This window comes from Eriocheir sinensis, unplaced genomic scaffold (assembly GCF_024679095.1).
Source record: "Eriocheir sinensis breed Jianghai 21 unplaced genomic scaffold, ASM2467909v1 Scaffold584, whole genome shotgun sequence".
Classification (NCBI taxonomy): Eukaryota; Metazoa; Arthropoda; class Malacostraca; order Decapoda; family Varunidae; genus Eriocheir; species Eriocheir sinensis.
Genome location: NW_026111925.1, coordinates 81,156 through 108,576, shown reverse-complemented (window position 1 = coordinate 108,576; position 27,421 = coordinate 81,156). Strand labels below are relative to the sequence as shown.

Below are 27,421 nucleotides of genomic sequence, written 5' to 3'. Positions count from 1 at the left end.
TATATATATATATATATTTCTCTCTCTTTCTCTTTCATCTGTTTACTGATTCCTTGTGTTTTCAATTTTGTATCATTTTTTTACTAGTGCTGAATACATATTTCTTGAAATGAAGGATTACTTTAACAGGCTCCAAATTGTTGTCAGGAGGCAGATTTTCTTGTCCACCTTTCCCTTTCTTTTTTCCTGATGAGAATTTCTGAAGAGTGAGCTTGGTGGTGTCCTGGAGACCGCTGGTGATCCTGACCTTCACCTTGCCTCCCTGGCCAAAGGTTCCGTCAATCACACCCTCCTCCCCCGTGGAAAGCTTTACCTTCAGTCCCACAAAAAGCTGGCTGTTGGTGTCTTTCTTCAGCAAGCTTTTGACAATGAGTTCATTCTCATTAGCCACTCGCTCTACCAGCCCTTCTTTGCTTTTTTCCTTATAAACCTTGATTCTTTCCAACTGTGTCTCTCCATAATTTTTATCTGTGAAGATTTCCAAAGGTTTGCCTTTGAAAGCTAGGCGGCACATGTTGGTGTGCACGTCCATGTCTAGCTTTGACCCTATCAGTGATGAGTTTGGGGGAATCTGAATAGCTTTTTCAAACTCAAGGAGAGCAAACTGTTGCAAGATATTGGAAGTGACTCCATCTCCAGCCTTCAGGTCAAGGAGCTCGGACTGGTACTTGTAGGTGCGCTCATAATCAAACACCTCCTCTGGGCCCTGCTGGTCCTCTGTGCCAAAAAAGGTTGCCCTTGCCATCACTGTTTCATGACCCAAACTAATGTGAAATTTTGCCTTAGTCTCAATTGGCAGTTTGTAATATGAGATCCTTGAAACTTTGGCAAGAACCCCAAAGGCTGTCTTAATGACACCTGGAGTGCCCACCACTCCCCTCTCCAGCAGTTTGGGGTCAAACTGTGTCACACAAATGCCAGCACGGTCACCCTGTGAAACCTTCTCTACTGGCTGTCTGAACATCTGCATGGACTTTACTTTCTTGGTCACCTTTAAGCTTGGAATCTCCACAACATCATTGATGGCCACGGCCCCCTGAAGCACCGTGCCTGTCATGACTGTTCCCTGCCCTCGGATACTGAAACAGTGATCAACAGCAAACAGAAATGGACCTGAAGTGTCTCTTTTTGGAATGTATGAGAATGCTTGCATCACCTCCATTAGTTCCTTCACTCCATCAGGGTCCTGGTCAGGTGCGTCTGGCCCCCCCGGCTTGGCAGCCACAGCAATGACTTTTGAACCGACAAATTTTGTTTTTTGCAGTGTGAGTAAGATCCTTTTTGTCATCTTTTCAATGGTTGCCTTTTGTTTTTCTTGGGGTATTAGATCCACCTTATTAAGAACTACAAGAAGGTTATCACATAGCACCTCACCAATAACCAGACACTCTGCTGTCTGTGTCTGGATGCCCTTGGTTATGTCCACCACCAGCATCATGGCATCAATGATCTGGGCTCCCCCAATAATGGTTCTGATGAGAGAGGCGTGCCCTGGACAGTCCACCAGGGTGAACTGCAACTTATCATACCCACCTTCCAGCACATGTTTCGGAGCTTCCACCACAAAGGAGCTGAAGCCCAAGTCAATGGTGATGCCCCTCTCTTTGGACTGTGGATTCTTGTCAAAGCAAGCAGTGCTGGCAACTGTGCTCAGGGCCTTGGCAAGGGAGGTCTTGCCACTGTCAACGTGGCCCAGCACTCCAACATTGAAGTTCAGAATTTTTCCAGCCATTGCAGAGCCATGAAGAGAAGATCCTGATGGAAGATAACACACATCGACTTAATTTCAAATATACCACATTTGCCAACATCAAAGACCTACTGGCCTTTCAACATCTACCTTTCCTTCATGCTGGAAGTATGCCTACATGCAGCCTGTGCCTAGGAATGGTGGCCACTCTAATCCCTCAAACTACTGTCCTACTGGTGTAGCTACTTTCTTATCTATTTAAGGCTTTTGAAACAATCCTTAACAGGAAAGTTCTTAAGCATCTATCAACTTCTGACCTATCAAATTGCCAGTATGGGTTCTGCAAGGGGCGTTCTACAGGTAATTTTCTTGAACTGACTCTTGGTCATTCCCTCTTAGCTGTTTGGTGAAATGTTTGCTGTTGTCTTAAGACATCTTGAAAGCTTTTGACAGTCTGGCACAAATCTTTACTTTCTAAGTTACCCTCCTATGGTTTCTATCCCTCTCTCTGTACTTTATATACATTTTATATCTATCACTGCTGTGGTAGATGGTCACTTCTCCAAACCTATCAACAGTGGTGTTCCACTCTCTTTCTATTGTCCATTAATGATCTTTCTAATAAAAACTGTTCTAGGCACTCTTAAACTGATAACTCTACCTTTCTTCAACAGAAGGCCCTCCCCACAGAAATTACAGGACTCAAGGTTGACGCTACAGAACATTTAAACTCTGAACATGCTATCATTTCCAAATGGGTCAGGAGGGACTTGGTTTCCTTCAATGCCCCAGACACAATCTTCCAAACCCCTATCCCCTATTCTTCAACAACACTCAACTGTCCCCTTCTTCTGCACTGAACACAACATGTAAGGAATGCAGGGCAGAAGTAGATCTGCACATTTAATTTTGCACTGTAATTTCTTTCAAGAAATTACAAACAAATGCGAGTTATTCAGCCAACCATACAAATTTTTTTTTTAGTGAACTATTAATTGAAAACATGAGCAGAAGAGAGGAAATTAAACATTTATTCCAGGAATTTTGAAAAAAAAAACCACTTAAAAGGCTGTGGAGAGAAGGGAGCTCAACCAATCCTAAGAAGACCAAGAGGAGGGCCGGCCGTGGCACGGGGGATCCCTCCGAGCTGCAGTGAACTGAAGGGCTTTGCCCCTCGAGACCCCCCTCATCTTTATCTGACCAAACCTAACATTACTTCCTATCTAGAGTGTCCCCTCAACACCACCATTTAAATGTTACCACAGGAAAATTATCAAGATTAATATATAGTAGAATAATATTTGTCAGTATCAAACTGAAGTGCAACAGTGAAGAATAAAGAGACTGGCACAGCCTCCTCCACCACCTCTGACAACAATGGTAGAGCATGAAGCGCATCACACACATTCATCATGGACAATTAAACTTAATAAATCTAACAAACCAAATCTACCTAACCTAACCTAACCAAACCTGACCCCCCACCACCACTACCCACTGCCAAAACATTTTTATTTTTATTTTACAACAAAGGAGGCAGCTCAAGGGCACAAAAAAAAGAAAACAATAATAAAAAAAAAAGCCTGCTAATCGCTGCTCCCATAAAAGAATCAGAGGAGGTGGCCAAAAGCAAGGTCAAATTCGGAAGGAGAGGTGTCCTGATACCCTCCTCTTGAAAGAGTTCAAGTCATAGGCAGGAGGAAATACAGATGAAGGAAGATTGTTCCAGAGTTTACCAGCGTGAGGGATGAAAGGGTGAAGATGCTGGTTAACTCTTGCATAAGGGGTTTGGACAGTATAGGGATGAGCATGAGTAGAAAGTCATGTGCAGCGGGGCCGCGGGAGGCATGCAGTTAGCAAGTTCAGAACAGCAGTCAGCGTGGAAATATCGACAGAAGATAGAAAGAGAGGCAACATTGCGGTGGAATTTAAGAGGTCGAAGACTATCAGTAGGAGGAGGAGAGCTGATGAGACGAAGAGCCTTAGCCTCCACTCTGTCCAGAAGAGCTGTGTGGGTGGAGCCCCCCCACACGTGAGATGCATACTCCATACGAGGGCGGACACGAGTTTATGGGGAGGCGGTGGCTGAGTCAGCAGAGTAACGGCTCCGCGTTCAGGAGGACGCGAGTTCAATCCCCGACCGGTGCCACCAAGCTGGGATTTTTCAGCTGCTGCCGAGTGGCTTAAAACTACCCACATGCTGTCCAGAAGACCACCCATCAACCTGGACTCTAGATTCTAGGATCAAAGATGAGCTCTGGGAGGGCAGCATGAGCCAATGCAAGATGGCGCCACTATAAAACACTCGCCTGCGCCAGAATGGGCTGGGCCGACCATCAGGACCCACCGGAAAGAAGCCTTGGACCGACCATCAGGATCCACTGGGAAGAAGCCTACCGGCGCAAAAAAAAAAGGCCCCTGTATATGGATAGCAACTGCGTGGGGGAGAAGAACTGGCGGAGACGATACAGAACACCCAACCTCGAGGAAGCTGATTTAGCGAGAGAGGAGATATGAAGTTTCCAGTTGAGATTTTGAGTTAAGGATAGACTGAGGATGTTTAGTGTTGAAGAAGGTGACAGCTGAGTGTTGTCGAAGAATAGGGGATAGGTGTTTGGAAGATTGTGTCGAGTTGATAGGTGGAGAAATTGAGTTTTTGAGGCATTGAAGGACACAAGGTTCCTTCTGCCCCAATTGGAAATGATAGCAAGGTCTGAGGTTAAGCGTTCTGCAGCCTCCAGTCTGGAGTTGTGTACTTCCTGTTTTGATGGTCTTCTATTGAAAGAAGTTGAATAATGCAGAGTGGAGTCATCGGCGTACGAGTGGACAGGAGTTTGTTATGGAAAGAAGATCATTGATGAATAACAGGAAGAGAGTGGGTGATAGGACAGAGCCAACATGATGTGTTAGGCTTCACTCATAAAATTTATACATCAATATTTCGAAGTTTCCTTAGTTTTCTGGAAGCTAATAGTTACTGCACTGCATTCAGAGTAATAACGTACAATATGATGTAAATATTAATCTCATAAATGATGGTAACGAGTATTGAAACAGGATCTGCAGAGGTGGAGGTAGAAGGGAGGACACCAGCTGGAAGACCAAGGAAGACCTGGAGATGGTGTGTGGAGGAAGACATGAGAAGGATGAACATTGTCAAGAGTAGAAGAGACTCACAGCCTGGGTAACCTCATGAGGGAAAATAAGTATGTTAAACAAGCAGAAAAGAGTAGTGTTAATAGAGATAAACGGGGATTGTTGAGGAAAGGATAAACCCCGTTCACAATGTGCCGACCCTGGGCCATGACAACCCAGCAACTCGGGGCATGTGAGGTCTTGGGTGTGAAATATTGATGTGAAAGGGTCGCACATGGTCGGAATGAGGTCTAGAAGTGATTGCCGGATGCTGATTTGGCACAGTGTGAAGAGGTCCTAAAAGTCGCTGGGTAGTCGTGGCCCAGAGTCAGCACAGTGTGAACAGGTTGTGGCCTACTAATTTTGAGACACTGTTTATTTCTGGGCAAAAATATGCTGTTTTTTATTATGGAGCTACAGTCATAAATCGGTTAACAAGTGTTTTGATTTATGAGCAAAAACAAATCTTAAAAAATGCCTTGATTTACAAGCGGTGACTTGGTATATGAGCATCCTGTTTGTTGGTCTTTCGATGAGGACTGGCGTATCCCTTTGTACAAGTCGTAGACGTGAGTGTGGGTTCCCTTTGTTCGTTGCAAAACAAGAGGAAAACAATGTGAATAGCGTCTTAGTTAGGGTTGCCACCTTGAGCTAAAATAAATAAGGAATGCAACATCCCATTCTCCAACACAGAACAAATCCATATATTAAGAAACGGGTGGCAACCCTAAGATTTCTCTAGCTTGCCATGACTGACAGCTGCTCCCCGCTGCTGGTGAAGGCAGGAGGAAGGGGCGAGGGATTTTATGATGCATATTTTAAACGCATTTCAGGACGACCCTTGACAAACATAATTTTAAGGACTGGTTTTGTGATTCATCACTCACTACAGTTTTGAAATACTACTAAATTTCATCCGCTTAACCATTCAGACAGTCAAATGCAGAGCAAATGGGATTCCATATTTTAAGGAAAGGGTGGCAAGTTGGCAACCCTAGTCACAGTCTGCGTTGTAATCTCATAGAGATAGCAGCCGTGCACTCGTATCCGATTGCATTTGTGCTTTGGTGTGCAATCTTTGTATTTTCAGCATTACAGTGTGTGTTCTTTGTGCTTTAACAATGTCCCCCAGAAAGATGGTTAACCCCTTCGCGCCGGATGTTCAAAAAGCCCACCTGGCTGATATACGGCGTGCTCGGCCGGCGCGCGGGAAACCTGAGCCGGCATGTATCTGCTTGTCGCCTCCGTATATTATGCTGCTGAAAGCCCTCATTACATGTATCCTGTATTTGCAAAGCAGCATACACGACGAGTCAACATATACCTGCTATGCATAATATAAATTGCGTCAACGCGAAATAAATAAAAAAAGCGAAATAAAGAAAGGGGAGAAAGGGGCAAGGGGGAAAGAAATAGAGAAAGCAGATGATTGTGTAGAGGAGGAAGAATGTCGAGAAATTATCAGAGAGAGAGAGAGAGAGAGAGAGAGAGAGAGAGAGAGAGAGAGAGAGAGAGAGGTGGGCGAGACGTGATGGTGTCGGCACCACCGTTGCCAGATTATCATACTCGTAGCCTCGTATTTACCGGTTTCTGAGCCATAACTATTGCCAAAACACACCAATAATTAACCATTCTAATGATAACTGTATATGAAGGCAATTATTGGGGTCGAGGAGGCAGATTTTTGGGTCGGAAATTGGCAGACAGGAGGCCGAGTACGACAATCTGGCAACGTTGGTCGGCGCCTCGGTGTCTGAGAGAGAGAGAGAGAGAGAGAGAGAGAGAGAGAGAGAGAGCCAATGAGACTTCCTAATTTTAGACACAAGGCGGGAAGAAGGCGGTGCATACTGTAGCTCATTTTTTGTGATTGGTGGGAACAAGGATGGTGGGAGGAGCAATAGGATTTCAAGGACAGCATACGGCGTCTTTACTTAGTAACCAACACAAAGTACGGGACAACTCAATAGAAGAAGAAACAGATTAGAAATATGACGCCTACGTAGGCGTCATCGTATATGCTACTGGGGCTTCATGACGCCTACGTAGGCGTCATCATATTGAAAGGGTTAAAAGGGATGGTGCTGCAAAGAAGAAAACAGGAATGGCGGATACTATGTTTGCAACAGCAAGAATGGTGTGTGACCCTTGGTGGCTTGTATGCCCTCCTGGACGTGACTGACTCCCATTCACTCTCCATCTCGGACGCTACGTTTGGTTAGCTCCACGTAGTGGTGGTCAAATGCAGTCCCGGTGCCTCGAGGATAGGGAAACTGTGTCTGCTATATTCCAGTGTGAAGCCTGCACCTCGAGCGTAGTTAGTGGTTGCAGGAGTCTCCGTAACAACCATAACACATTGATTTGTGTTTTATATTATTTATCATTGCTATTTCTTAGTAAAATTACTTTATTTCTGTATAAAATAACATGTAAAATTATTTTTATAACTATTTTTTTGAGATATGGGACGCATTAATGGGATTCACATTAATTTCAATGCGCAGTGGCAGTATCGTAACCAATGAGGTTCATCCTAGGTGCGTTGTTGCCGATGCGTAGAGCTCCCTTGTTTTGGGGTATAGGGAGAAGAGCAATACGGCTACCCACTGACTGGGAGGGTGGCCTACCCCATCCTCACCTTCTCGTGGTACGCAGCGTTAGTATACCCTGCGGGGTAGAACCAACGGGGAGGGGGGCAGCGACCACAGCTGTTGTTTTAATCCTTTTAGCCTGGACAAGGAGCAAGTCTCCATAATACTACATTGGACTGGCCACCAATGTACTTTTATTGAGTTTTAGAGGCAGGAGCAATGGCCAGGGGGCAGCAGGAGAGTAGGGAATGCTTGAGACTGGTGTTGATTAAGCTGTCAGTACTGACACTCACAAACACTTGGCTATTTTCCATTACATTTACGTCCTGGATTGATGCATGACTTTCTTGTGGTGTAAATACGTTCTTCATTTGAATGGGAACCTCAAGGAGGAAAATATTTCATCAGGTGGGCTGATAAAGACTACAGTAACTGAAGGATGGGACAGCAGATAAAGGGGGGAGGGCGAGGTGGCCAGCAGACGCTATTGTAGTTTATCGGGAGCGGTTGGTTGAAAAACTATTCTTGGTTGGTCCCCGTGGATTTCTGACCCTCCCTTGTGCATTATATCTGAAATCCACTATAAGCGGGCCCATTATATCGAGGGTTTACTGTATCTTGTGTCCATACAATACACTGCTGTATTGTTTTTCCGTCACAAATAAAAGAGGTGTTGAGGGGGGGCAAAGCTCCCTCATTAAGGGGGTTGAAGCTCCCCTGTTAAGTAGGTTACGTCAAGTTAGGTTTGGTTAGAAATTTATTCGGCATGCAGTGTGGGGCAGTGGAAATACGCAGTGAGAGGATGGGACGTGACGCCTGTGGCCCACTACACGGGGCAGTGTTGCAAGAAATACCTCCTTGCAGAAATAAGTCGCTGTGCTGTCCACCATGCATGTGAGCTGGGGGAATACACAGCAGAAAAAACATTAATTTGCCTGATTTTGTTCTACAGTACCCTCTTGAGTTTCGCGCTCACTTCGTTCCAAAGGTATAGCGCTAAACTCGAGGATCGAGAAACTTGAGGTATTGAAAACACTGAAAAAGCGCTTATCTGTTCCGACCCGTTTTTTTTTTCTTTTTTTCTTTTTTTCTTTTTTACATGTGGGCTATGGTGCCGGTAGACTACCCATTTGGGCCTGATGGTCGGCCCCGAGCCCGTCATGGCGCACGCAACTGTTTAAAGTGGCGCCATTTTAATTGGCTCATGCTGCCCCCTGGAGCTCACTTTTTAACCTCCTTTACTCCCTTGTTATCTCAAAATACATACCTTGGAAAAAGGAAGAAAACAGGAAGAGAGAACGGGTCGTTTTAAAGCCACACATGAAGCCTTATGATTGGCTGAGCTCTGAAAACACGCTTGTGATTCGCTGGGAGTCCGATGATGTCATCGCCGGCGCTCACCCGGTCAGCGGCCTTGCTGCCTTGGGGCAGTGTCACACGGCTGTTTTTTTCTAACCGTTGTGGCTACTGGCAACGCCCGTGCGTCCATCCGGGAACGAGTTGTCAGTTGTCCGTAACCTGGTGTCACACTGAGCCCTTTTTTTCCCACTGCGTTAGCGGCAGCTTGGGCAACCGGCAAATCCAAATTTTCCGGGTGTGCGTCACACACGGCCAAGGTCGGTTGCCCATATCCACATCCATAACGTAAACAAAGCACTTGCCCTGTATCTACATAGCGTCGTCTACAAGAGCAAGGGCTGTCACGGCTTGTGCTGCCATTACCCAAGTTATGTACTTGTTGCTGCAGTTAACAGGAAGGAAGCTGTTGTGGGTGTGGCATGCCTGTGGTTCCTTCATGCCAGTTCCCATTGTCACCACTGCGCGTGTGCGGCCAACTCACCCATCTTGACTCAGCCACATAAACACATGGATTGAGTAACAACAAAGACACACACACAAACACACACACACACATGCACGCACACACCAGACTCATCATGAGCCATGGCAGATGTTTCTCACAAACAAAAATGGCTTCACCATTTTCTAGTGTGTTAGAACTTATTTGGTGAGTGGTTCATACAAATCAAACATACCCAATGGCAAGAAGAGAGCAGTGTTAAAGACGACTGCTCTCTTCTTACCAAGAGCAAGGTTAAGTTCATGTGAGCCACTCACCAAATACGTTCTAACACACTCAAGAAATGGTGAAGTCATTTCTGTTTGTCAGAAACATCTGCAATGGTTCATAATCCATGTGTTTATGTGGCTGAGTCAAGATGGGTGGGTTGGCTGCGCACGTGCAGTGGTGACAATGGGAACTGGCACGGAGGACCCACAGACACGCCACACCCACAACAGCTTCTTCCTTCCCTTTAACTGCAGCAACAAGTCCATAACTTGGGTAATGGCAACACAAGCCGCGACAGCCCTTACTTTTGCAGACGACGCCATGTAGATACAGGGTATGTGCTTTGTTTACGTTGCGTATGTGGATATGGGCAACTGACCTTGGCCGTGTGTGACGCACACCTGGAAAAGTTGGAGTTGCCGGTTGCCCTAGCTGGCGCCGACTCGGTGGGAAGAAAAAACCCTGTGTGACACCAGCTTATGGATAACTGTGAACTCTCTCCCGGTTGGGCGTACGGGTGTTGCCCGTAGCCCCAACGGTTGGATGAAAACAGCTATTGTGACACCGCCTTAAGGCAATGAAGCCACTGATAGGGTGAGCATCGGTGTTTATGTCATCAGACTCCCAGTGAATCACAAGCGTGTTTTCAGAACTGTCATCCAATCGTAAGGCAGCCGCCTTCAACTGCGGCTTCAAAACGACCCGTTCTCTCTCTCTCTCTCTCTCTCTCTCTCTCTCTCTCTCTCTTGCCATAGCCACAATGTTTGGAGTAAAACGTCCAGTGTGATACTACATTTAAAGGTAGCGTGCGTGACGCTGATGGTAAGTAAACGTGACCCGTACATGTCAAGGCAGCGCGAAACTCGTGGTGATAATGCGCGAAAGTCGGGATGGTAAGAATTTAGGACTAGCTGCGAAACTCGTGGATTGCGAAACTCGGATAGCGCAAAACTCGAGAGGGTACTGTATAGTCTGTTCCACAAGAGCCGGCGGAGATTTTCCTTCAGGGGTGGACTCGCGGACTTGGCGTCATTGCTTGAGTGATGGTCTCCGTGCCGCTCACTGGCTGTTGTTTACTAGATCTAAGTTGCGGCAATTTCGTTTGCCATGACATAGCCTACTATCTCTCGCTCTCTGCTACCTCTTAAAATCAACACTATTGGTATATAAATTTAGTTATTCTTATAATCGCTCTTCCTTATGGCTATTTATTGGTTTACTACCCACAAATATTAGAAACATATTTCAGGACGATGAGAAAAATGAGGAGGTTCTTGCCTTAGGCCAATGTTTCTGTATGACTCCATAGCATCACTACACTTTATGACTAAGCCAGACCTAAAAATATACCAAGAAATCTTACAATAAATGAGTTAATTAGACTGTAGCCTAGCACTTTGTAGTAGTAAAAAGTAGTAAAAAAAAGTTTATAGCCTCAACAGTCGCTGGACATTGTCCGTTTACGACTTTACGTGCAGTTCTGATTTAATTTTGTTATGAATGTCGTTTCAGATTAATTTATAATAGTTCAAAAGGCACATGCTTATCAATAAAGATATTATTGCATTAGTTTTTATCGGTGTAATCTGTTACCTTACAACTCACAAAGGGTTTTGGTAGGAATACAAAGTCAATTTTATGCGCATCAGAACAAGTTAAGAATTGGCCAATGAGCGCGCAGTACCATCACCCGTGCACTGATACCAAGTCTGCAAGTCCACCCCTGAAGGAAAATCTCCACCAGCTCTCGTGGAACCGACTATAGTTTGTCCACTTGTGATCTTTGTGAGCGGTGAGGGAACTATAGAAACAGTAAGCAAGGTGAACTCTCTGCTAGATATTTTGTGGCTGTGGCAGCAGGTGCACAACAGACACTGAAAAGTCAATCATTATATTAGTGATTTAATGATTTGTGACAGAAACAGTTAGCAGATTATTTTGTAACACAATTAAACTACAATAAAAAAATAGCTTCATTCAACGGTGTCCCATGGCTGACGTGCTGGAAATTTGCCTCCAGTCCCACACCGTGTATTTATACTGGCCCACACCGCATGTCGAAAAAATTCAAACAAACTTAACCTACCTAATGGGAGGCTTTGAGGTAAATATGGAGATTCACTACGCGCCTCCATTATTCCCCCCACGAGAATAATAACCTTTCCAAGGCCTCACATACTCTTGTACTTCTTTAGTTTTACCAGTGCATCATACATGTGAAGGGATCCAGGGGGGTAGGAAGGGGCTGAAGCCCCCCTGTTAGAGGTTAGGTTATGTAAAGTTCGGTTGGAGTAGTTTAAATCTGCTCCCCCACCCAAAAACCCCGATTTCCCATGGGTCTACCAAAATCATTAGGGGAAGGGGATTAGGCCTTTTTCTTTACTTTTAAGTACTTGCACCGGTTAAGATTCGTTTTAGTACCGTGCCAGTACCTCATTACCTACCTTATGAAACATCAGTAGCTCTTCATATATCTTTTCTACAAACCTTCAACAGTCATGGAAACGCTGTCAAAATCCAATTCAAGGACTTTTTTTTTTACTCATGAAACTAGGGGATAATGTTTACGAAAGCACGTCACCTCCTCTGGTGCTGGCCACGGCAACGGTGGTGCCGCCGCCGCCGCAAAATAGCTCGCAGAGGGTTTTGTTACGTTAGGTAAGATTAGCTAAGGTTAGGTTGGGTTATATTCATGCTCCATGATAAAATTCGCAGTATTTGCATAAAAATAATAGGTTTGCCCTGGCGACGGGCGGTGCAGCCGGTGTTGCAAGAAATACCTCCTCGCAGAAATAAGTCACATATACATGTGGGGGGGGTCCAGGGGGATGCACAGCCCCCCCCCCCTAGTTAAAAGTGGGGGTTGAGGGGGGCGCAGCCCTCCCGTTAGCAGGTCGTAAACTTTGGTTGGAGTAGTTTAAATATGCTCCCCCACTCTAAACCCTCTGCGAGCTATTCTGCGGCTGCGGCTGTGGCTGCGGTGGCAGCACTGTCGCCGTGGCCGCCGCTTAAAGAGTAAAAAAAAATCCTTGAATTGGATTTTGAAAGTGTTTCCATGACTGTTGAAGGTTTGTAGAAGAGATATATGAAAAGATAGTGATGTTTCATAAAGTAGGTAATGAGATACTGGCATGGTACTAAAATGAATCTTTACCCTTGCACCTTTATATTATGGTTGAGGGACATGTATTTCGTCCCTTAACTATAATATGGAGGTATAATATCGTATTTTGGAGGCGCGGAGTCAATCTCCACAATTTCTGGCTTTGCACCCCTTAGTGAGGGGGCTTAGCCGCCTTCAACCCCCTTACCTAGACATCTTACCTAGACAGGTTCCACGAGAAGGGAACCCCACAAGTGCCAACACGCTAGCAGAATGAATATTTGTGTAATTACTCTTAGCACTAAAACTATTAAGCCGCTGCTGGAATGTGTGTTGATTGAACTAAGTAAAGACTAGTTATAAAATATAATAACTTATATGTATATAAGTGAAATAAGTATTTATATTTATATTTCTGTAAGTAAAATAAAGTAATTTAGAGTTGATATATTCTTTGACAAGAGTGTTTAGGAACTCTAGTTAAAAATGAGATCATATGAAATTATATATGAGAATACATTGGTATTACATTGGTTAATATTCATATAATCTTTGACCAAGGTACTCTGCTAGTTTTCTCTTAAATACAGTTAAGGATGTTGACAGGATAACTGTGTCTGGCAGACTATTCCACAAAGCAATCACTCAGACTGAGAAGTATCGCCTACGTATTTCTGTGCTGCTGTGGGGCAGAAATATTCTGTGTGAACTACCACGGGTCCTAGAGGATGTCTGGAGGGAAAGTAACTCAGAGGGTTGCACAGGAGAGAGGCCATTGAAAATCTTCCAGACCTTGACTATGTCAGCTCTAAGCAGTCTGCCATGCACAGGGAAGAGACCCAAGGCATCCAGTCGGGAGGCATAGTCAAGATGCTAAAGTTCAACAATCTCCTTGGTCCATTGTTGTTGGACTCTCTCAAGCATGTCAGTATCACCTACATACCCTGTGTGCCACACAACTGAGCAAAATTCCAGCACAGGATGGATATGAGAGGTGAAAAGAGATTTCATCGCCCCTAATGGGGGGCTTTGACCCCTCGGCTTCCTTCTGTTTTCTGGAAGTCATTCATTGCTGCATTCCATTCAGGGACCAAAAAACAATCCATAATGCAAGTGTCAACTTCGCAAGAGGTGTGTGCCCCTCTTCATCACGAGCCAGACAACCAGCCAAACCCTGCAGCGGCAACACTGCACAACACAGTGAACACCTTGTGTCCCGCGGCACGAACCTGTGGCTGGGGACTGTCCTGGCCCCTGGGGCTCCAGTGGACGGCAACGCTTCCCGCTGTGCTGAAGGTGCTGCCCTCAGCGGGCCAGCCTGGCGGGTGCTGGGCCAGCAGGGCACGGCAGGGCAGTCGTGGGTGGCGGGCGGGGTCAGCCGTGGGTGTCAGGTGTCAGCTGGGCCTGGCCACGTGAGGCACGTCAGCTGGCCCTGGCACCTGGCAGGCGAAATTCGTGGTAACCGAAGGTCTTGGTTTGGGAGGTTTCTGACGTGTTAAATACACAGAACAGCGTAGCGGTGCAGCGGCAGCCTTGGTCTTGGCCCAGGAGACTTTACGAATAGTCTCCTTGGTCTTGGCGGCGGGCGGCGGCCCGAGGCGTCAACAAACACACGTGGAGGAGCGCGGCGCCTGCGCGGCGAGACACAGCACTTTATTATTATAGTCTCCTGGCACAGCACAGCCCCTAAAGCATTGCAGAAGATTAGTGCACACCTACTCACGCCTCGCAAGCTGTCAGTCACTCTTTGCACTTTTCCAGGGATCTCTGGCTCGGAGATATGTTGTAGTGACAGCAAGGCACCACCACCACAGGGCCACAGGCACCCTGGCACGGCACCCCCAGGCCTTGGCACCACCCAGGCCCCCACACCCGAGACAGCCATGCCGCCGCGAAGACAGCAACAGGTAGGGGCTTGGACTTGCATAGATTTACATAGATATTCAGACCACACAGACAGACCTAAGTGCAATTGGGTATTATTCCAGCAGTGGCGTACCCAGAAAATTGAAAGGGGTGGGCCAATATGGTAAATCTTAAGAATCACCACTCCACCCCCTCCACCACCCCAGCCCCCCCAATCCCCCAAGACAAGCCTGGGGAACTGTGGGGAACCAGGGTATTGGGGGGGGGGGAGCCCATATCACTGAAAAATGGCCTTCCAAAATTTCCCTAGAAAAATCCCTAAATCAGGAAAAATTCCCTATTCTCGAAAGTAGGGAAAATCCCTACCGTATACTCACATGCGTGGGCTAATCGCTAACCAAGCATACCATCGCTAACCACCCCAAAACAGCCCTGAGCCATGACTCAAGGTCATCCGGGACTCGGGCTGAACAGGCCCGGGCAATACCCGGCCCTCAGCATGGCAGCCCTTGGGCTGCGTGTTCTAAAAAAAAAATAACCACGCGTGGTGGACCTGGTCTCACATGCGTGGGCTAGTCGCTAACCAAGCATACCATCGCTAACCAAGCGTACCATCGCTAACCAAGCGTACCATCGCTAACCAAGCATACCAGCGCTAACCAAGCGTACCGTCGCTAACCAAACGTTTGTAGAAAAAAAATATATCAAGACCAAGTGATGCTTCATACGGTAGGTAATGAATGCGAGCTATTTTGCGGCGGCGGCGTTAGCTCGATTAATCCCTTTAGGGAGCTGTGGTTTTGGTGGTCGTTAGCTCGATTAATCCTTGTAGGGAACAGTGATTTTGGTGGTGGGCGGCCAAATCACTGAAAAATGGGCTTTCAAAATGTCCCTACAAAAATCCCTAAAATTGGGAAAAATCCCTAGTCTTTAAAGAAAGGAAATTCCCTAACGTATACTCTTGTAATCTATTCCTAAATAACGTAGTAGCCGCTGCAGCTGGACTGTTGACGAGTGTATGGCGTGTACTTGGATGGTCAGCGTAGTTGAACCCCCACCCCACCATCCCAATCGTAGTCGAGCAACTCTTGGGAAATGTCATGTTTCATAATTACATATGGTACAATACTGACGGTTAACCCGTCCACTTCTTGTAAGTTGATGCTAGATAATTTTTACTGAGTAGTTTAAGGTACAAAATAAAACAGATTTGTGACAGCTGTCATCCAGATCGAACTGACGCTCCTGCTGTTAACTGCTGCGGGAGTGACCTACCGACTGCTACGTATGACCCTGGCCTCCATTTTACTCAAATTCCACTATAAGTATCGCGCATTGAACAATATCCGTTTGTTTTCTGACACGTGCTTGTCACACCATATGTTACACTTGACACGCCCGTGTCTTTGTTGGACCCGGTACTGGGATAGTAATCGGTCCTTTTGTCAACCTACATGCACACCAGTAAAGAGGTTAAATACTCAGTTAACACTTACCGAAAGGTAAAGTAGACGGATATTTTGAGGGAGTGAGTGTCGGGCCTTCCATCCATTATGACTTCAGGAACCCGCCGTTAGGTGCCGCCGCTGATACCCTCGCGTAGTAACATTTTACGAATGTATTAGAAAATACAAATAGCTGTGGCATTAGTTGCTTTAATATAGAGAAAAAAATAACAAAACTCTTAAAAGACCGTTTTTTTTGTCCGAAATTGTTATAATCCATGCGCATTTTGGATATTACTGACTTAGGAACTAGTTTGTAGGGTGCACTGCAAGGCAGGTATGAGGCTCAGTCTGTGCATAGAGGCGCTTGTGAAACAATAACAATGGACTTGGAAAATCCAAGCCACCTAACTCTATAATTAAAGAGGCTTGCCCCCCTGGCCCGTCCCCAAGGTAAAGCGTATACGAAAATGCATTATATTAATAATTCTTTCGCGTGCTAAATTACTATAAATATTGGTTTGGAGTGGTTATTCTTAAGTTTTGCCATATATATACAGTAAAACCCCGATTATCCGAAATGGAAGGGGGGAAGCCTCTTTCGGATAAGCCGATTTTTCGGATAATCCGGATATATGGCCGCCATTTTGATTTTTGAAAGAAGTGAGGTCGAAGCACAGGTAGAACGCGATGCGACTGCCCAGTGTGAAGTGTGTGACGCGACTGCCGCCGACTGACGATGTAAACAATGAAACCAAACAAACACACGCTACGCTAAACAAAGTAGTACGCTTAAAACATGTGATGTAAATGTTTTATTGTATGTTTGTCTGTGTGTCTCCTTGTCTGGACCAGTGTATGTTGATACTTGTGAGCGTTGCAGATCTGAATTGTGAATGTTGCAGAGTGCGATTGTGAATGGTTGTGCAAGCTTGCAAGTGTGACCTTGATGCATCGTGCAGGTGGAGACACAGTATGATGACTCATATTATCGCGCAACTCGTATGTTGGAAGGGGAATGTGGCATGGAGTGGAGAGGGTAGTCGGGTTTGTGTCGTTGTCTTGAGAGTAGGGTGTGTGTGTAGTAGTGCAGTAGTTTGTTCGGTCTGCGCACCTAAATGCTTGCTGGGGCGAAGGTGTGGACGTGGTGTTGTTGAGAGTTTGTTTAATGTTTTTTGTCTAATACATTGATCTATTCGTTACAAGCTATTTCGGCAATACGTATTAGAAAGCATATTCATTTTAACTGTTCTTATCAATTTTAAATGTGTTAATATAGTACATATGTAGTTACTTTTATTTATTTTTGATGTTTTATAACGTTTTAGTATAGAATTTTTTTTTTTTTAATTGCATTATCCAGATCAATTTCGGATAATCCGGTTTTTCGGATAATCCGCTTTCGGATAATCGGGGTTTTACTGTATATATAAAGAGAGAGAGAGAGTTTTTTCTGCGTCCAGTATTATTGCAAGCGCAGGGATCCCATACAGCTTGAGGATTCGGGTTAGATCGCTAGGGTAAATTTATTATTTTTTATACATACCTGCATTGATACATACATATACATACATTGTACATTTTAGAAGTTTGTTGGTAGCATAAAAGTACAACATAAATCTGGGAGATTTAAATAATCTTAAAAGTACTAATTTTACGTTACTTGAGCGAACATTACTTTCAAAATCTTGTTCTTTTCTGTAATTTGGACTGCAAGAATTTACCCTCGAAACAACACTGCTTACTTTAGAACTACATGTTCTGATAAAAAAAGTAATATACTGTCAAGGAAAAAAAATGTTATATTCATATAACATGTATATTTTTCGTTTATACAGGCTGCTGCTGTGATACATATTTTTACAAGATACATGGAAACTGGGTTAGGTATTTTATGAATATAAGATAAAAATTAACTAGATGAATTAGATTAGTTACTGTTAACAACAATACATTGAAACTTGTTTACCTGAAATTTATGCGTCTGTTCTTACGTGCAAATTCATCAAGGACTTCATGATCAAGATTTGTGTCACAATAGACAAAGTAAGGTCAGTCCATCTAAACGACTTTCACTCATTGGGTTCCCAAGGTATGTTTTAAGCAATTTAAGGGCACTAAAGGATCGCTCATTGGTGGAAGTACTAACAGATAGGGTTGAAAAAATTGCAATAAGGTGGAAAATTTTGAATATGTGCCCAATTTTTTGGCACATGCCAATGTCTCAATAACTTGCTTTGACCTCTCATGAGATTCACGACGCTTCCAATAACTCTGCCCCCGTAGATATTCATCTTCAACGAGATCTGCATCTCCATCAAGAAATTTTCCATAAAATTCAACTGCCTCCTTCAGTTCACTAAAATCAGTATCAACTGAAAGAGAGGGAACAAGATTTCCCAACAAAAAACTCCTAATGTGTTTAGATGCAAACCTTTCACTGAGTTGTGCTATAGCAGTGTCCGAAAATGGGAGAAAAATAGCACTTTGATAGTACTCCTATGGAGTTGCTGTTGGAGGGTTAGCCTTAATTATGTTTCTGATGACCACTGATTGTTCAAGGCTTCTGGATGATATCTCTGTACCTTTCCTCAGCTTGGGCAAAAAGTTGGTTGAACTTATTTCTATCACGATAGGACTGAAATGCATCTATGCAGCTCTGTACACTTCCAAGAGCACCCATCAGTTCTTGTTGTGACTCCTGCAGCTTTTCTGGCAAGGGTTTAGTGACACTTAGAACTGAGGTGAGCACTTCCAAACTCATGAGAAAACCTGGGTCACTTATTGCTTTAAATTAGGCTTGGCTGCTGATTCTTTACCTAACGTGTTTTGCAGTAATTATTCTTAATCATTATTTCATTATTTACCTACCTGATTAACTGAATTATCCGGGGCATCAGCCGAGTCAGTGGTGACTTTCTTACACTAGATAGAGTACGTACGAGAAGCGTTTTCTGGCGTTTTGTGACCAAGGAGGAAATATGTTAAGAATGGAAAGGCACAAATCCCAAGCCTGCGTGAATTCAAGAAATGACACACGCTATAGTAAAAGAGTACTACATAAACAGAAAATGAAGTCTATCAATCATAATTTTCTGAAATTTGGAATTTGAGGTCAGAAAATATTATACGGATAACATGAATAGGCTACGGTCACGTGAACCTACGTCGTCAATGAATGTTTCTCAAAATAGATCACCTACTCTTATTCAACTCGGCAGCTCCATTGTTCAAGTGCTGAACATACAATAGTTACTCAGCCACTCTACACTGTCCACTGTCAAGCACAAAATGGTCATTAAAGGTGGTAATATAGTGGCAAAGGTCGACCTTGCAGGTCCCATACGCATCTCGTGTCGCTTGCCACTCTCCCCGTCATAATACAGAATCAATTATTACATACTCACCACTGTCACCAGACATGTTCATTTGGTGCCTCTACAGTATAATTATATAGTCCTCCAATCACTTTGACTACACCTTACACCTAAAATCAAGTAAATATGAGAGGCAAGAAGGAGAGAAGGCACACTTACGACTTTTGTGCTCTCTCTTTCTCTGCCAGAGCCATCCTAATCTCGTATTTCTCTTCTTCCTGTCTCCTCGCTCCCACTACAAATACCCCTCCGCCGCTTTCAGTTGACAGCTTGACATCACACTCTACACACAATTTTATGAACCCATCATTTAACATCTTAATTAACTCAAAACAAAACCAAAGGGGAAATAACTCGGTGCCACTGAGCTCTCAACTCCACGCACACACACACACACACACACACACACATACACATTCGTAGTCGTAAAACTAATATACATATTCCTATTATTTTCCTGTAACATTTATTTATTCATTATTATTTTTCCTTGCAAAAGGGGGAGGGCCATGGCCTCATGGCTCCCCCCCTCGGTACGCCACTATATTTTAGTGTTTGCCCATACTCACCCCTCACAACCAAAATTGGCTAGGGGGCCATTGAGACTGTGGGGAATGCGATGGTATATATGAAATGCGTCGCAAATGCATATTTTTTGAGTTATGGGGGGTTTAAAAATACCCAAGATGTAGGGAAATTCCTTACAATTACTTAGATGTAGGGAAATTTCGTACATTCCGTGATTTTTTTTACAACGTACGGAAACTACGCAATTTCACTCACGAATGCGTAAGCAGGTTTGGTACCACATACAAACGCGTGAAGCAGGTTAGTGACGAAGCTTCTTCGGAGGAGGATGGGTCTGATGAAGCCGCCGGACCGTCTTGGCATTATCAGTAATGTAATAGCTAATGTTGAAGAAGGGGATGTAAGCACCTCTTTCAGTGTCCCTCAGTTAGCTGTTAGGTCGTAAAGTTCGGTTGGGGTACTTTAAGAGAATGCGAGACGGTTCGCCAGCGTGCCACTTTGCCAACGGTCTCGGGACTGTTCACCGAATTTTCAGCAAACCGTCCCACGGTCAAAGATTATATGGGCCATTCCTACAGTAGGCTCTGAACATTGGGGAGGCGATTCTTGGTACTGTTTTCTTCTTTGTTATTGGGTAAAATGTGAAATATTTGAGTTAGGGAAAACGAAACATGGGAAAATAACACAAAAACATTTATTTGTAGCAGAAAGGTACATACATGCAAATGAAAATGATGACATTAAAATGCATTAAAATGCAATTTAAAATAGGATTTAAAATAATTGTTATGCATTAAAATCGAGTTAAAAACACTAAAATTACTCCTGGTCATTCATAGCTTGATTCTGAGGGCTGGGTAGTATTTCAGAGGAGGGTCCGCGAAGTTTTGAAATTAGTTTTAACAGGGTGCGAGGGCTAATTTTCCTTTCAGCGTAATCATCCCAGATGTTAAAGATTTGTGATTGATACTCCCTGGAAGTTTTTCTTTGGTATCGTTTAAGTTTCTCCTCTTAAACTAACTGACACTGCATGGAAACTAGTTTGCATTCCTTAAAAAGAACATGAATCAAGTCATATAAACTGATGTTGTTACCACCATTTTTGTCACAACCAATTTAAGCCATGGTGATAACCCTCGAGGTCATTATTGGTGCGGACAGCCATATTGTACACAGACCAGTCTGTTGGAGTCCACGTGCCATAATTCCATGTGTCCTGGTGTGTCTTCTATGTGCTGCATCACGTGGTGTATGTAGAGGTTGTGGGTGGCTTGGTTGAAGGAGATCATGGAAATCTCGAAATGTCGATGCAATCTGTTCCGCAGGTAGAAAGGGTAGACTCATCCATTCTTTAAGAAAATTGGCAGTGTTTCTTTACGACCTGTATGTGGGTGCCAAACCAAGGTCTTGTATTTTTCTATAAACTGTTTGTTTCCAGTGAAAGGAGCAGCCTCTTCTATTCACTGCTGGAAACATGTCTTTAAACGCTTTCCAGACAGCAGATTCAAAGTCCATAACAACACTGTCTGGCTTTAAATCTGCAACCTTATCCCTGATGTACTGTAGTACATGCGTGTAATCTTGAGCTCCTCTCCTAGACATCAGGACAAAAACCAGAGGGAGTTGTTTTGTAAAGCTGTCTTGCTTAAGAAAGGCATGGATACTAAACAGTTGGTTGAATGGTTTGTGAATCGCCTTAAATGTGGCATCTACATACCATGTCTTGGGATATTTAAGTATTGACAACAAAAACGGGAGAAACATGATAATATGGCGAGCCTGTCCTAAATATGTCCTTTTTTTTTTTTTTTTACAGCAAAGGAGGCAGCTCAAGGGCATAAAAAAAGAAAACAATAATAAAAAAAAGCCTGCTACTCACTGCTCCCAAAAAAGAATTAAAAGAGGTGGCCGAAAGAAAGATCAATTTTGGGAGGAGAGGTGTCCTGATACCCTCCTCTTGAAAGAGTTCAAGTCGTAGGCAGGAGGAAATACAGATGAAGGAAGATTGTTCCAGAGTTTACCAGCATGAGGGATGAAAGGGTGAAGATGCTGGTTAATTCTTGCATAAGGGGTTTGGACAGTGTAGGGATGAGCATGGGTAGAAAGTCGTGTGCAGTGGGGCCGCGAGAGGGGGGGAGGCATGCAGTTAGCAAGTTCAGAAGGAGTCAGCATCAGCGAGGAGCAGTCAGCATGGAAATATCGATAGAAGATAGAGAGGCAACATTGCGGCGGAATTTAAGAGGTAGAAGGCTATCAGTAGGAGGAGGAGAGGTGATGAGACGAAGAGCCTTAGACTCCACTCTGTCCAGAAGAGCTGTGTGAGTGGAGCCCCCCCACATGTGAGATGCATACTCCATACGAGGGCGGACAAGGCCCCTGTATATGGATAGCAACTGTGCGGGGGAGAAGAACTGGCGGAGATGATACAGAAAGCCCAACCTCGAGGAAGCTGATTTAGCAAGAGAGGAGATATGAAGTTTCCAGTTGAGATTTTGAGTTAAGGATAGACCAAGGATGTTTAGCGTTGAAGAAGGTGACAACTGAGTGATGTCAAAGAATAGGGGATAGGTGTTTGGAAGATTTCGTCGAGTTGATAGGTGGAGAAATTGAGTTTTTGAGGCATTGAAGGACACAAGGTTCCTTCTGCCCCAATCGGAAATGATAGCAAGGTTTGAGGTTCAGCGTTCTGCAACCTCCAGTCTGGAGTCGTGTACTTCCTGTTGAGAGGGTCTTCTATTGAAAGAAGTTGAATAATGCAGAGTGGAGTCGTCGGCGTATGAGTGGACAGGACAGTTTGTTATGGAAAGAAGATCATTGATGAATAACAGGAAGAGAGTGGGTGATAGGACAGAGCCCTGTGGAACACCACTGTTGATAGGTTTAGGGGAAGAACAGTGACCGTCTACCACCGCAGAGATAGAACGGCCGGAAAGGAAACTGGAGATAAAGGAACAGAGAGAGGGATAGAATCCGAAAGAGGGCAGTTTAGAAAGCAAAGACTGGTGCCAGACTATACAAAGCTTTCAATATGTCTAGCGCAACAGAGAAAGTTTCACCGAAACGGCTAAGAAAGGATGACCAAGTCATTTAAGAGAGCAAGAAGATCGCCAGTAGAACGCCCCTTGTGGAATCCATACTGGCGATCAGATAGAAGGTTAGAAGTGGAAAGGTGCTTTTGAATCTTCCGGTTTAGGATTGATTCAAAAGCTTTAGATAAACAGGAAAGTAAAGCTATAGGGTGGTAGCTTGAGGGATTGGAACGGTCACCCTTCTTAGGCACAGGCTGTACAAAGGCATACTTCCAGCAGGAAGGAAAGATAGATGTTGATAGGCAGAGACAAAAGAGTTTGACCAGGCAGGGTGTCAGCACAGATGCACAGTTTTTAAGGACAATAGGAGGCACTCCATCAGGTCCATAAGCCTTCTGAGAGTTGAGGTCAGAGAGGGCATAGAAAACATCATTTGGAAGAATCTTAATAACAGGCATAAAGGAGTCAGAGGGGGGATAATTAGGAGAAATATGCCCAGAATCATCCAGGGTGGAGTTATTACAGAAAGTTTGAGCAAAGAGTTCAGCCTTAGAGACAGATGAGACGGCAGAGCTGCCGTCAGGGTTAAGGAGAGGAGGGGAAGAGGAAAAAGTGAAATTGTAGGAGATATTTTTGGCTAGATGCCAGAAGTCATGGGAAGAATTAGAAGAAGCAAGGTGTTGACATTTTCTATTAATAAAAGAAGTTTTGGTAAGTCGGAGAATAGATTTGGCACGATTCCGGGCTGAAATGTAAAGGTCAAAGTTAGTGGGAGTTCGAAGGCTCTGGATCCTTTTGTGAGCTGCCTCTCTATCTTTAATAGCACGAGAACAAGCGCGATTAAACCAAAACATGAGGAGTAGAGAAAGTACGTGGAATGTATGCCTCCATTCCAGAGACAATCACCTCTGTGATGCGCTGAGCACACACAGAGGGGTCTCGCTCCTGAAAGCAATAATCATTCCACGGGAAATCGGAAAAGTACATCCTCAGGTCGTCCCACCGAGCTGAAGCAAAATTCCAGGAGCATCGTCTCTTCGGTGGGTCCAGAGGGTGTACAGGAGCGATAGGACAGGATACAGAAATAAGGTTATGATCGGAGGAGCCCAACGGAGAGAACAGTTTGACTGAGTAAGCAGAAGGATTAGAGGTAAGGAAGAGGTCTAGAATGTTGGGCCTGTCTCCAAGACAATCGGGAATATGAGTAGGGTGCTGAACCAACTGCTCTAGGTCGTTGAGGAGAGGAAAGTTGTAGGCTTGTTCACCAGGCTGGTCAGTGAAAGAGGATGAAAGCCAAAGCTGGTGGTGAACATTGAAATCTCCCAAGATGGAGATTTCAGCAAAGGGAGAGTGAGTCAAGATGTGCTCCACTTTACAGTTCAAATAGTCAAAGAATTTTACATAGTTAGTACAGTTAGGCGAGAGATAAACAGCACATATGCATTTAGTAATAGAATGACAATGAAGTCTTAGCCAGATGGTGGAAAATTCAGAAGAGTCAAGGTCGTGGGCACGAGAGCAAGTGATGTCGTTGCGCACATAGATGCAACATCCAGCTTTGGATTGAAATTTAGGATAGAGATAGTAGGAGGGAACAGAGTAGAGGTTGCTGTCAGTAGCCTCAGAAACCTGTGTTTCAGTGAGGAAGAGAAGATGAGGTTTAGAGGAGGAGAGATGGTTTTCCACAGAATGAAAATTAGAACGAAGACCGCGAATGTTGCCGAAATTGATAAGGAGGAGGTTCGAGGAGTTATCAGGACACCTCTCAAGTGGGCAGCCAGAAGGGGAGTCCTCCCTGGGGGAATTTATGGTCCCCCCCCCCCCAGGCGGGGACTCCGAGGCGGTGTTTTCGCTAGCCATTTTGAATTTTGAATTTTGGGAAAAGGTGTGTGTGTTGTGTGAATGTAGTGTGGTGTAGAAAGAGAGAGGAACTGTCTTTAGAGAGCATGCTGAACTGCTCTCTGGTGTTGATGAGACAAAAGGGAAACGGTTAGTGAGGACATGGGAAGGGTCTTTGAAGGGGTTCAGCACCCTCCTCGCTTCCCATATATCCTCACCGGGAGTACCTCACGCCCATTCGGTAGTTGTATTCCTACCTACTCCTACAAAACCGTCAGGAAGAGCATCCTCCACCCACTCAAATTTAAGGTCTCTTGGCTGTGCGGGGCGACGCTTCTGTCTGATTTTGTTGGTGGAACGGACAAGAGCAAACATCAATGGCAGATGTGTAGCTAATAGGAACATCAACTGGCAGATGTTGTTGTGGTGCATCTTTCACAAGTGCTGTTCCCGATACAAATGGTTTCTCGAGTCCCTGATGCCTCAGCTGTGCTTTTATCTTCCGTGTTGGTAGTTCACTGTCACTGGGATTATACACCTGTTGGATCGGACTTATGAGAGGAGACTCAATAGCATGGGGCTCACAACCCTGGAGAGAAGAAGAGAAAGAGGAGACCTGATAGCGGTGTACAGGGTGGCGAGCGGGGTGGAGAATCTGGACAGAGAGGACCTGTGTGTGTGGAGCGAGAGAGAAACGAGAGGACATGGAAAGAAGTTGAGGGCGACCACGTGTAGGCGAGATGTGAAAAAGTTTAGCTTCCCAAACAGAAGCATTGAGCTATGGAATAGACTGGAGGAGGAGGTGGTTTGTGCAAGAAACATTCATGATTTTAAGGAAAAGTTGGATAAGAGAGGATATGGAGACGGGACAGCGCGAGCGTAGCTCTTTTCCCATACGTCACAACTAGGTAAATACAACTAGGTAAATACACACGGGACAAACTATGAATTTGCTGAGGAACATAAGGACGGCATTTGTGTATTTGGACGAGGAGATGATGAAGAAAATAATAGTTACAATGATAAGGCCAAGGTTGGAGTATGCAGCAGTGGTCTGGTCTCTTCACGAAAAGAAGAACATAAGAAAGCTGGAAAGAGTGCAGAGAGTGGCAACTAAGATAGTACCGGAACTTAGGGATCGGACTTATGAGGAGACTCAATAGCATGGGGCTCACAACCCTGGAGAAAAGAAGAGAAAGAGGAGACCTGATAGCGGTGTACAGGGTGGCGAGCGGGGTGGAGAATCTGGACAGAGAGGACCTGTGTGTGTGGAACGAGAGAGAAACGAGAGGACATGGAAAGAAGTTGAGGGCGACCACGTGTAGGCGAGATATGAAAAAGTTTAGCTTCCCAAACAGAAGCATTGAGCTATGGAATAGGCTGGAGGAGGAGGTGGTTTGTGCAAGAAACATTCATGATTTTAAGGAAAAGTTGCACAAGAGCGGATATGGAGATGGGACAGCGCGAGCGTAGCTCTTTTCCCGTATGTCACAACTAGGTAAATACACACAGATGGGTGGGATCGAGATACAAGGAGGGGGAGATAAGCACTTTGGTCACATTCACCGACCTGGTTACACTGGTGGCTTCATCTGCAGCCGTTTGTTTGTGTTCGAATTGCGACGCACATTCGAATTTGAGGACAAAATTTGTTTGATAAATGTGTTTGAATTGGGAATTGTTCGAATTGAAAGGCGTTCGAATCACGAGGTACCACTGTACTTAGGTAAAGTTTGGAGCATGTGCTATGAGCTGCTTGTGGTCGTGGTGCTCATCTCTGTACCCTTGAGCCTGTGGTGGAATGCAAGGTCGTTACAACATCCAGGTTACCACAGTCTACCTTCCTCAGGTTTTCCCAGGTACCCATTTACTGACCACCTTGAGAGGAAGGATGAACAGCCGAGTGCCGATTGCCCAGGCCAGAATTTAAACCCAGGATAGAAACCTATCACCACTTAAAATACTTAAAACAGGCCACCATAAATTCATGCCCTGCCATCAAGCATTCTGTAATCAAAAAGAAGCCAATGTAAACCTAACTGCTATTAACCTATCACCACTAAGGTACAGGCAGTTGAGGGCATACCATGAGCTGCACATAACCTTGGTGGTTGCCTCCATCACATTTTCCCTTGAGCCTGTGGCGCAGTATGATAGTAACCTGTATTCACTAAAACAGTAACCTCTGACTGCTGATACAGGACCCTCACAGCAGGAATTACACAACTCAAGGTCTCATGTTACTCTGACCTTGCTGTTATTCCTAAAGGGGGCAGAAGGAACTCAGTGTCCTTCAATGCCTCTGGACATGCTGGGCTGTAACAAGTGGTCTGTTGGACAGGTCTGGAGTGTCAGGCAGATAAGCAAGGACTTGAGCATGAGACAGAGCAGATGACTGGATGATTGTGTGAGACTGTGTGCCGAGATAACACATTCCCATCAGTGGTGGTGAGTTGCTGGATGACCATAATATCAGAGAAGTATGAATGTGAGACTTTGGGCTAAATATATATATATATATATATATATATATATATATATATATATATATATATATATATATATATATATATATATATATATATATATATATATGTATATATATAGATAGATAGATATAGATATAGATATAGATATAGATATATATAGATATACATAGATATACATAGATATATTTTTTTTTTTTTACATCCCTGCCTATAGCACCGGTAGGCTTTCTTCATGGGCCAGATGGTCGGCCCAAGCCCATC

General features: G+C 44.5%; 2 protein-coding genes across 5 annotated transcripts in view; one reads left to right on the top strand and one right to left on the bottom strand.

The window, feature by feature from the left end:
• On the bottom strand, nt 1-27,085 carry LOC126993209 (selenocysteine-specific elongation factor-like). Of its 4 annotated transcripts, none has more exons than XM_050852075.1 (2): nt 26,922-27,085; nt 1-1,755 (listed from the first exon to the last, which is right to left on the bottom strand). In XM_050852075.1, the coding sequence occupies exon 2, from the start codon at nt 1,730-1,732 to the stop codon at nt 62-64; it is 1,671 nt and encodes a 556-aa protein (XP_050708032.1). In that variant the 5' UTR covers nt 1,733-1,755; nt 26,922-27,085; the 3' UTR covers nt 1-61. The 4 variants fall into 4 exon arrangements, with proteins under 4 accessions (XP_050708032.1, XP_050708034.1, XP_050708033.1 ...); XM_050852077.1 differs by lacking the exon at nt 26,922-27,085 and adding an exon at nt 14,311-14,449; XM_050852076.1 differs by lacking the exon at nt 26,922-27,085 and adding an exon at nt 14,303-14,440.
• Nucleotides 12,540-27,421, top strand: part of LOC126993218 (uncharacterized) — a 28,342-nt gene continuing 13,460 nt past the window's right edge. The window contains exons 1-4 of the mRNA XM_050852089.1: nt 12,540-12,552; nt 13,178-13,330; nt 13,743-14,045; nt 14,349-14,494. Coding sequence (XP_050708046.1) covers nt 12,540-12,552; nt 13,178-13,330; nt 13,743-14,045; nt 14,349-14,494 — 615 coding nt within the window. The remainder of the gene's footprint in view (nt 12,553-13,177; nt 13,331-13,742; nt 14,046-14,348; nt 14,495-27,421) is intronic.

Excerpts from the sequence above, each read along its gene's own strand:
- LOC126993209 (XM_050852075.1), bottom strand. The coding sequence starts at position 1,732 with ATGGCTGGAAAAATTCTGAACTTCAATGTTGGAGTGCTGGGCCACGTT.